The sequence below is a fragment of the Gymnodraco acuticeps genome, unplaced genomic scaffold (assembly GCF_902827175.1).
Source record: "Gymnodraco acuticeps unplaced genomic scaffold, fGymAcu1.1, whole genome shotgun sequence".
Taxonomy (NCBI): Eukaryota; Metazoa; Chordata; class Actinopteri; order Perciformes; family Bathydraconidae; genus Gymnodraco; species Gymnodraco acuticeps.
Window position 1 is genome coordinate 100,402 of NW_022990665.1, and position 11,440 is coordinate 111,841.

The following is an 11,440-nucleotide window of genomic DNA, read 5'->3' on the forward strand; positions in this document are numbered from 1 at the left end:
GCCGGGGGTCCTACCAATCGTATGTCTGTCCCGTTGGAGGTCCCGCCGTCTACTCTCCTGCCGGGGGTCCTGCCAACCCTTTGTCCTGTCCCGTTGGGGGTCCCGCCGACTACTCTCTTGCCGGGGGTCCTGCCAACCCTACGTCCTGCGCCGATGGAGGTTCCGCTGGGGGTCCTGCCGGCCCTATGTCCTGTCCCGTTGGAGGTCCTGCCGACTGCCCTCCTGCCGGGGGTCCTGCCAATCCCGTGTCCTGGCCTTCCTGCCCGGCCTCCGGAGCTGTCTAGTCTTCACCCTCGATCCAGGCCCCCTGAGAGCCACGGCCTTCGCCCTCAAGCCCGGCCCCCTGACTTTCCCGGCCGCGGTCCTCGCCCTCATGCTCGGCCCCCTGAGTTCGCCCGCGGTGGCCTTCGCCCCTCCATAACCCCCACCTTGGACTCTGTCTTGCCCCTGGGCCATCCGCCCGAGTCCCCCTTCTCGGCTTCTGCCTTGCCCCCGGGCCATCCGCCCGAGATTCCTTCCGGATCCTCCGCCGTGCTCCTGGGTTGTCAGCCCAAACCCGTCCTCCGGTCCCCCTCCACCCACCCTGCTGGACATTGTTTTTGTTTTTTTTGGACGTTATGGGACTGTTTTAGGGACGTCTGGAATCCGTCCCTTGAGGGGGGGGGGGTTCTGTTACGATTATTGTGTTATGTCACGTTTTCTATGTCTTGGTTTGGGTGTTTTGCTGTTCTCCCTGTCATGTTTTCCTCTTGGTTATTGTCTGGTCCTTTTCCCTGTGTTTTTCCTCCCGTCGTTAGTTTCCCTGGTGTGTCTAGTTGTCTGATTGTTTTCACCTGTGGCCCTTGTGTTTCTCCTACCCTGCCCGGCTGTGTCTCGTCTTGTGATTACCCCTCCCTGTATTTAGTCTTGTCTCTTCCTGTGTTCAGTGTCGGTTCGTCTTGTGTCATGACTAGTTCGTCGGTGAGTGTTCTGTTTTGTCTTTGTTTATCACCTAGCCTTGAAATAAAGGAATTTTCACTTTAATCTGCATTTGGGTCCTGCCTGCTTCACACACCGTAACACTAAGCCTTGATTTACAAATGGCAAGATGTTGTTTTAAAGACTTTACAGAATTAGTCTTAGACAGAGGTCGCTAATTATTATCTGGTGAATGGGTGTTTGTTGTTTTGTAAAGAAGACCCTTTAGAAACCCTAACATTTCTTAAAAAGTGAAGTGTTCTGATAGAAACAGATAGTCCTTAAATACTTGTAAAGGATTCAACCAAGCACCAAATGTGTGATGTTTGGGTGCAGCTGGTCGTTGTGATCGTTGGTACTTCAGGGTCACAGAGCATCACTTGTGTCAGGGACGCTCCAGAAAACCTCAAAGTGCCGAGATCAACGTCATTACTGCCGCATCAACGGTCTGCAGAGCGTGACTGGGCCTCTGTCCTCTGATCAGGTCAAACGGCAGTGTAGTGCTTTTTATTTTCTGCTATAGCTATATACTGGCACGTCAGGATGATACCTCACACATGCAGCATCTAGCATTGCATCTAGTGGGGGGAAAGAAGCTATACCACAACAAACATTGCATTTTAATACTGTATGTTAAATATAAAAACGATTTTCCATGAGCTCAGAAAAACAGCCCTGTTTTTAGCTTAGAAGCAGTTTCCAGCCGATCCAAAGACTTTATTTATCTTAAGAAGTAGGAAAATCAAAATGACTTCATCCTCAAGTTGATCACATTCATTACTGATCACCACATCTGGAGGTATGAGGTCTCGCTGTAAAAGAAGGGGGATACAACTAATCTAAAAGGTAATTGAGCACTATAAGTGGACAGTGGAGTTAGATGTGCTATATTTCTTTTTGCATCTAGAGTGAAGTATAAAGAAAGGAAAGTACAAGTTCCTCTTACGTAAATTACTTGAGTAATTGTCCTCAGATTCACCACTGATTTGTACACACACACGTAACTCAGGGTTTTTTTATATATTGCAATTTCTTTAGATTAGCAAACTCCATTGATGTGTAAAATAAGACTATTTCGTCTTCCTTGTTTTAGCTTGTGGTTACAACACACACACACACACGTATACATCACTTCAGGGGACATTACATTGACTTACATGCATTTCCTGGAGACTTATCCTAACCTTAACCATAACCAACACATGCCTAACCCTTACCCTAACCCTAAACCTAACCAAGTCTTCCCCCTAAAATTAATGATGCCCCTCATGGGGACATCCAATTTGTCCCCATAAGGGAAGCCAGTCCCCACACGTGACTATGTAAACAGATTTAGGTCCCCACAAGTATAGTAATGCTAGACCACACACACACACCATGTATACATCACTTCAGGGGACATTACATTGACTTACATGCATTTCCTGGAGACTTATCCTAACCTTAACCATAACCAACACATGCCTAACCCTAACCCTTACCCTAATCCTAACCAAGTCTTCACCCTAAAATTAATGATTCCCCTCATGGGGACCTCCAATTTGTCCCCATAAGGGAAGCCAGTCCCCACACGTGACTATGTAAACAGATTTAGGTCCCCACAAGTATAGTAATGCTCACAGACAGTTTCCTTGTGCAAGCGGGTGGAGTTTCCTCCGGACTGAGAGCATTTGAATGCACCGACCGACGCCCTCTCTGGTCACCTCCACTCCAAAGGGAGGGTGGGACCGTTGTGTGTGTGTTGAGGGGGGGATAATGACATCTGCACATGAGGTCAAGTCTCTCTTCCTGAACGTAAATCCAGAATCCACATTTCCTCCAACTAAAGTGTCCCTTTAAGAGCGAGAGTGGAGTTTCACCTCTTAAATGTCAGTGAGCCTTTACAAACTACACTGTGCAGCCACATGTAGCTAAACACACTCATAATATATCATTCATTCTAGTGGAGATAGATTCTAATGATATGCCAGGCTGAATTCATTTCATTGGCATAAAATGAGGCAAAAGATGTCTAGATTATATCCCTCAAGTCAACATATAGTTCAATTACTATATGTATATTAGTGTGAAATACGACAATTTAACGACCTTAAAGTTACTGAAAGGGGAAAAAGGTGTGTGTTGATGCGTCACTCAGAAATAATTTGCTGTCAAACACGTTGTACAACTTTCTCTGAAGAATGTTACTCCACTAGAGTTTTAAGAGCAAGGAAGTTATAGATAGCTTTAAATACACTTAGAAAAATCCGAAGTTGCTTAATCCCAACGTTTTGGACTGGATATCAGAGGCCTGTACTACGAAGCCGGTTCAACATAACCTGGATATGTTTGAGTTGCCCGGTTTACCTAATCCAAAACAAATGCGCTCTCGCTAAGCGGTCCTACGACGCTGGTTATCAACTCGTTAACTCAAGCCAGCCGTGTCCTATCTAGTTAGGTGAGCGTTCACATAAAAGTGGTGGTATTTGGAGCGATCGACCAATCACAAACATGGACAAGTGCAGCGTCATACTTCCTGAATGAAAAGTCAACTATAATATTAGACAAATATGAAGAAGTTAAACTTTAAACATCCATGACTTAAACACTTTATCCAGGATCAAAGCCACATAGCTGCACCTGCAAGGTGAATACAGCTGGTGACAGAACAAGTGTTTGAATGTGTACATTAACAGGTTTATGATATCACTGCCCCGTCTAAGACACGATCTGACTTTAATTACATTTTAGTTGAGTGTTTCGTCAACTTAATGTGTTGCTTAAAATAATACGTCTGCATACAGTATGTGACACTGAGTGTTGCACGGCCAGATACGGCTCAGCTGACTCAGATAAGAAAATATATGATACATTATGATGTGATGTGATATGAATGGTAATGGGACACATCGACGTCTGCACTCACAGTGCCGCAGACTGTACTTAATGTGTACTTAATGTTGTTGATCGCTTTAAACTCCGCACACTGAGCTCTGATTGGTCAGCAGGCGGTGCTTTCACTGAGTTGATCTCTTAGCCTGCAACCTAACCTGCTCCCGACCAGGTTAGCCGTTCAGCATAAGTTACCATGGAGATCTAGCCCGCTAAGAAGAGAACCAGCGTCGTAGGACCGGAAACCCAGAGTTTTCCCTGAAGTTAGCCGGCTAAGCAAAAATCCGGCTTCGTAGTACAGGCCTCTGCTCTCTGTATGTTTGAGGTTAAAAACAGCCCAACAAAGGAAAATCACACAACAACTGTTAACATCTCTCTGAGGGAAGTCTCATTGTGTGACAGGTTTATCACAAAGACCCACTCTGGACCTTAACCAAGGTCACACGCAGAGTGTTGTTCCCTTTAGACGAGACAAATCCTCTGTAGGGAGTTTCAAACTGCAGACAGCTAATGTGATGGAAACATTTACAGATAAGACAGTCGGCTGGATTTGGGGTTATTCAGAGGAGGCAAACTAGTTCGGATGGAGCATAATAGGAGGATATACAAATATAAACACCTCCCTAATGGGACAAAAGTGTTCATAAAAGATACATTTGGAGGTCAAAAGTTATAAAACCTTCAAGAGACACCCAACGAGGGAAATGGTTGTCATGCTAACAGCCAGTAGGATTCGCTAGTTTAGCGCCGTAATGATCTCAGCTCATGACATCACCAAAAAAAAAAGCCCCAACTAGTTTCCACTTGTCGTGATTCCCGGCTAAACAATCGTCCCCGCTCCATTCATGCAGTGACCCGTTATGACATCATCACAGAGGGACAGACAGACAGACGAATGAGCTGACTCAGCGTTCAATAAAACAGTTGAGTGTTGCTGTCAGAGCTCAGCGCCGCACACTGACTGACGGACACAATGGAGTTCGTCACAGACACATTTCACTCGTACTGCCCGTCCATCAATGAGCTCCTTTAGTCACCAGCGTCTTCACTGATTGGCTGTAACATGACACAACCAATAACATCTACATGGTGGACTCCCTGGCGTTTACAAAGTTACTGTTATTCTAAGACAATTACTGTTAAACCCCCTAGCTGTAAATAAAGAAAGAAGAAGCAATCGCTGGAGGATTCAGATATACTGTATACGGAATCTATAGAGCACTGGAGTGTCCATGCAGATAAAGACATCTACATCAACATGTGTCCCCTCTTCTTCATGTCTCTTCTACATCAACATGTGTCCCCTCTTCTTCATGTCTCTTCTACATCAACATGTGTCCCCTCTTCTTCATGTCTCTTCTACATCAACATGTGTCCCCTCTTCTTCATGTCTCTTCTACATCAACATGTGTCTCCTCTTCTTCATGTCTCTTCTACATCAACATGTGTCCCCTCTTCTTCATGTCTCTTCTACATCAACATGTGTCCCCTCTTCTCCATGTCTCTTCTACATCAACATGTGTCCCCTCTTCTTCATGTCTCTTCTACATCAACATGTGTCCCCTCTTCTTCATGTCTCTTCTTCATCAACATGTGTCCCCTCTTCTTCATGTCTCTTCTACATCAACATGTGTCCCCTCTTCTTCATGTCTCTTCTACATCAACATGTGTCCCCTCTTCTCCATGTCTCTTCTACATCAACATGTGTCCCCTCTTCTTCATGTCTCTTCTACATCAACATGTGTCCCCTCTTCTTCATGTCTCTTCTTCATCAACATGTGTCCCCTCTTCTTCATGTCTCTTCTTCATCAACATGTGTCCCCTCTTCTTCATGTCTCTTCTACATCAACATGTGTCCCCTCTTCTTCATGTCTCTTCTTCATCAACATGTGTCCCCTCTTCTTCATGTCTCTTCTACATCAACATGTGTCCCCTCTTCTTCATGTCTCTTCTACATCAACATGTGTCCCCTCTTCTCCATGTCTCTTCTACATCAACATGTGTCCCCTCTTCTCCATGTCTCTTCTTCATCAACATGTGTCCCCTCTGTGGAAAGAGACTCTGAAAGTTTCAGGAACAAAGATTCTCTCTCTTTTTGTCCTGATCCATTTCTATAAAAACCTGTCTGAAAATGAGCTGATCAGATTTTGGCCACTTTATGATGTCATAACGATGTGTTGTCTTGTGTAACCATTAGCCAATCACCAACCAAGGTACCCCCCCCCACCTTATCACCTGAATCTCCTCCTAGAGCACCATTGAGTTCTTTTTAACCAAATCTCTCTCAGAGGGGCGTGGGGAGGGGCTCCTTATTTTCATCCAAAGTAACACAGAGAATCAGCACTTTGGAAACAGGGCTGAAACAGAGGGGATTCTGGGTAATGCTGCAATGATCTGTTTGGTGTTTCAGCCAATCAGAGACAGGCTCTGGATATATCTGAGACCTATAATATATTGATGATAAACAGTATAATAGGGGACCTTTAACTTGTATTTCACTGTACAATATTTAAACTTACATTCTGTTCTTTCACCTGCACTATTTGATACAAATGTATGGTACTGTTTGATTTGCACTATTTTTATTATTATTTATTTTGTTGTCTTGTGTCCTTTTGTGACCTAAGATTTTCATTGCCATAACTACACTGTAGCTACATGATAATAACACCCTTGAATCTTGAATGTACTACATATTTTAACAAGATCTGATACTAAATTATATATAATGTCTTTCATTGCAAGAGTTATTTATATGTTCAATTCTACCCTTCCCTATCTGTCCATTATTCACGGTTAAGATGTACTCTGTGAACGAGGTCTACAGGGAGATGGAGGGTGGGTTTAGTGATGTGGCTGCTATGATTTGACTGTGTATTCTTGTGTTGCTGATGTGTCCTCTACCTGAGGCTCAGCTCTAGTGTCTTATGAGAACATTATAATTACACATGGTCACCTGCATCCCATAAAGAATAACAACCATCCTCTGAATAGTGTCTGCAGAAAGCCCTCTGAGCCAGGGTGAGACTTCGAAAAGTTGCATCTTTCAAATCCTACCGTTACGTTTCTGTTTTGGACTCCTGATAATGTCTCATTCTCCATATAAACAGAGGTGACTCACTGAACCTCAAAGAAACTATTTCTTTGGCATATGGAGGAATTAAGTAATATCTCTCTATAAAAATAGACCAAGTGCAAACCTTGTTTCCCCAATTTCAGTGGCATTCATTTATACTTAATCCCTTCTGGGGGAATCGTCCACTTCAACTGAATCATTTGTGATGCCAATGTCTTAAATCATGGGCATTAGCAGGCGGCTACATATTTCTATTTTCTGAAATATTTTGGACGGTTTATTTCTTGTGTCTTAGTTTCTCTTGTGTAAATTGCCTTGTTTTTTATGCTGCTGCAACGCAAACATTTCCCATTTTCTATAGCATCCAGCTATCCATCCATCCATCCATCTATCATCTATCCATCCATCTCTCTATCTATCCATCTATCATCTATCCATCCATCTCTCTATCTATCCATCTATCATCTATCCATCATCTATCCATCCATCTCTCTATCTATCTATAATCTATCCATCCATCCATCTATCTGTCTGTCTCTCTCTCTCTATCCATCCATCTATCTATCCATCCATCCATCTATCCATCTATCCATCGATCCATCCATCCATCTATCTATCCATCCATCTATCTGTCTGTCTCTCTCTCTATCTATCCATCCATATCTGTGTCTCAGTTTGAACAGAAACAGAAGCAGTATCATGTGAATCGTGCCGTACCTTATCCAGGATGAACTTGTTTAGGTAGGGCATGTAACCCTGGGTGGAGACGGGACCCTCGTCATCGTCTTTAAAATGTTCCTCCAGCGCCACGGGGTCGTGTGGGATCTTCAGCACTGTGCACAGGTTGTGGGACAGCACCTGGAGACAACAACAATACAACATATTGAATTGACTAAGATATAAAACAAACAATCTACACAATCTTTAACTTTGAGAAGCTGGAACAAGACATTTGGCAGCTTGCTGGACGACGTTTGTTATGTTATCTTTTCTTGAATATCATTTACCTCTGTTATGTATTTGTTTGTTTATTTATCTGTTTATTAATTTGTTGTTTTATGTTTTTGGTTGGGTGGGATTAAATAAGTGTAGAATTCTTCCCACCCCTTTTCGGATGTGTAATTAAGTAGATCATTCATTTAGAGTCAGTCATATTTTTGTATATCAATTTGACACTGCTTCATTTTGTATTGTATAATAATTCTCATGTTACATTTTTGTATTATTGTTTTACACATTCGAAACAAATCAAATCAAACTATAATGATTATTAAATTATCAAAATGCGCTACTAGAGAGTAGTTGTCTAGGATAGGGAACTAAGGGATCTCGTCTGTAACGCTTAAGAAGCATTTACTCAAGATATTTCTGGTGTTTTATTTGAAGAACTGATTGTTTTCCAAGAAACAGAGAATAAGGAAGACCTTGAAAAAGAACTCAAGTATCTCCATGTTTCACTCAATGAAACAGCAACCTCTACAGCTTGAGTTTGTAACGCTGGTTTCCTGTTCAAAACGTGTTCTAGCTGAAACTCTGCAACTTGCACTTATTTTCATTATTCAATCATGGAGTCATTATTTTCTCGAGCAATCGTTTGGTCTCTTAAATACGAGGAAAAGTCAGAGAAGTTCAAGGGTTTCTCAAACTTTTTCATACCAAGGACCACTTAACCAATAAAAAACACTTGCGGACCACCTAACTCCACAAATATCCAAAAACACATCGTTTTTCTAGAACAGATTACAAATCGCCTGAAAATGGTACAAACAGGTGGCAACATGTGTGACGAAGGTGTTGCGCTGGGCTATATCATGCCATCGAAAGTTAAACTTAACCTCGCTCCATTGCGGAGATATTCCCACGAGAGTGCGGAAAACTTAAATTAACTTATTTATTTAAAATGTGAAATGTTACCAATATACTCACGGACCACTAGGGGGCGCTCACGGACCACCAGTGGTCCGCGGACCACAGTTTGAGAAGCACTGGACTCTAAAGGATACATACAACGCAAATGACTTCAAGAGGCAATTTAAAAGGCCACTAGGAGCACTATGCATGATGAAGAAAAGTAGTATAATATATGTTCTGACTTTTAACAGAAAGCTTGTCTTATTGAGCAATAATCAAGATACAGCGCATCCTAAAACAAAAGCATTTATCCCGCTTTTATCTAAGAAATACCACAATCCAACACTCAGACATGTCGGTACGTTTCATTCTGTGAGGTCAAACTCAGGTAAGGAAAAACTTTCTCAACCTCATCTTCCAGTGAACACATTTCGTGCTTTCCTGTATTTCCAAAACTTTCATCAACACTCAGATGAGTAATACAGATATTACAGTCAGAGAAAAGTTTCTCCTCTTTCAACAAGATCTAGTTTTCTGTGAAAAGTGGTCCAGTGCTGGGGTAATATAGTAAACTACACATTTACCTTTTTAGATTCAGAGGCTACAAGTTTAACGGTTTATTTTGGAGACTTCTGAACAATGTGTGGCTGCCACTGAAATATGTGGGTGTGTCATTCAGTTGTAAACAAGTTCATGGTTACACACAGGATAATTAAGTTGTTTGGTTAGGATTTATCCTCTGACACTTACCCATTTAACTCTGATGGACAAAACATAGAAAATCATCAAGCTAATCTTTGTTAAAAATATAATTATAACAAGTCTCCACCTCAACAACCTATCAAACAAAATGAGCTAATGATACAATACACAGTTACAGTATCATGGTGTACACATAGGAGCCATTTTCTGCTTGTACTTTCCATTATTATACTTGCCTACGTTGAAACCTTTTCAAATTATTTTACAGTGTAGTATTGGTACTTTTTTCTCAATCAAAGTATATGAAAAAGTTGTTGACTACTTTACATTACATTTAGCTGACGCTTTTATCCAAAGCGACTTACAATAAGTGCATTCGACCAACAAAATACAAACTTGAAGAAAACAGAATCATATAAGTACATCAGGTTTCATAGAGCTAAAACATTTCAAGTGCTACTCAACTGGCTTTAGATAAACCAGTCCTATCTTATCTTATCATGTTATTATTAATAACTTGACCAGACCTCATATAAAAGTCAGCGTCACTTTAGGACTCCATGTTTGTAGTGTTATGGTCAAAAACAGAAACGCTATGTTGTGATGACTTCAGATAAACTCCTAATCTAACCATGAAGTATTTTAATAACACTGAAAAAGGGCTTTTTTGTGTTTTCTCTGAAGTGGCAGATTCCATCAGTGAGGGCAGGTGCGTCTCGGTGCACGCGCAGCTGTGTTTCCCACGAGGAGGAAACGCTCGCATAAAAGCAACTTAAAGTGTTTCATAATATGAACAGTTTGTTCTTAACATTGACAGCAGTGGGAGAGATTCCTGCTCGGCCAAACTCCATCCCACTGCCCCATAAAGATGCGCAAAGTAAAAGTAGAGTTACCTTCAGCTGAGATTTGGACACTTTCCCGCTTTTGTCCACATCCAGAGCTGTGAACGCGTGCCAGATGGACCTGAGCAGCTCATCCCGTAGCGCCATGCTGAAGGAAAGGTACAATAATCTCCTCTTCTGCTCCTTCTCTCTCTCTCTGTGGCTGTGTGTGAAACTCTGCTCGCTTCCTCTATGAACTTCAGCTGGACTGGATGAGGAAAAGTCACATGACCGCTGTCTGAGATTCAGAGAAGAGCTGCAGCACCGCGCAGCGAGGGAACAACACCATCATATCTGTTTCATTAATGCCATCATAACTATCTGAATTTCATTAACACCAGAGATGGCAAAAGTACACACATCCTTTACTCAAGTAGAAGTACGGATACTCATGTTTAAAGTACTGACTAAACTTCTTTACTCAAGTAAAAGTAAAGAAGTGTGGGCTTTGAAATGTAAAAAGTACCCATAACTACCAGCTGTTATATCATTATAATGTGTTAATGTTATGGTGTTCAAATGTTTAGAATTATTCAAAAATAATCCAGTTGAAAAACCTCGGTGAACTGGATCTGTTAACTTCGCATTCACACCAGCCTTGTGTCCGGTTGAATCGAACCCTTGTGCGTTTACTCGCTTGGTGCGGTTCGTTTGGGTCGGTGTGAACTCAGTCCGACCGCTTGCAAGTGAACTCTGGAGCGGTTCATCGCTGGTGTGAACCATGGGTGTGTGAACCAACGCAGTCCGCACCAAAACATAGGAAGCGTAGTATTTACGCGTCACAAGAACGCGGATGTCTTCAAAATCGTTATGTTTTAATGTTTTTTATCGCACGTTGTGTATTGTGGTTTAGTGTCAATGCGACTTAAGTCATGTTTACATTTGACTCGAAGAACTTTAACTCATTTTAATTACTTAGATTGTTTTGTAAAATAAGGCCTGAATACTATGACATTTTTAGTAACTGTCTTTTTATGTCATGTGTTTGTTGCATACTATAATTTAACTCAATATTTACTATGAATATTTTTCCATCATGGTGTATGGTGACTTTTATTTAAACATACTATACTATGGTGTTTTCTGTATATGTATACTACGA

The 11,440-nt window shown here is 41.8% G+C and overlaps 1 protein-coding gene across 1 annotated transcript in view; it reads right to left on the reverse strand.

Annotated features, from left to right (window-relative positions):
* Positions 1 to 10,515, reverse strand: part of swap70b (switching B cell complex subunit SWAP70b) — a 40,283-nt gene extending 29,768 nt beyond the window's left edge. The window contains exons 1-2 of the mRNA XM_034229606.1: positions 10,351 to 10,515; positions 7,622 to 7,762 (exon numbers count right to left, since the gene is read on the reverse strand). Of these exons, the coding sequence (XP_034085497.1) occupies positions 7,622 to 7,762; positions 10,351 to 10,446 (237 nt within the window). The 5' untranslated portion in view covers positions 10,447 to 10,515. The remainder of the gene's footprint in view (positions 1 to 7,621; positions 7,763 to 10,350) is intronic.
* Positions 10,516 to 11,440: the final 925 nt, after the last annotated feature.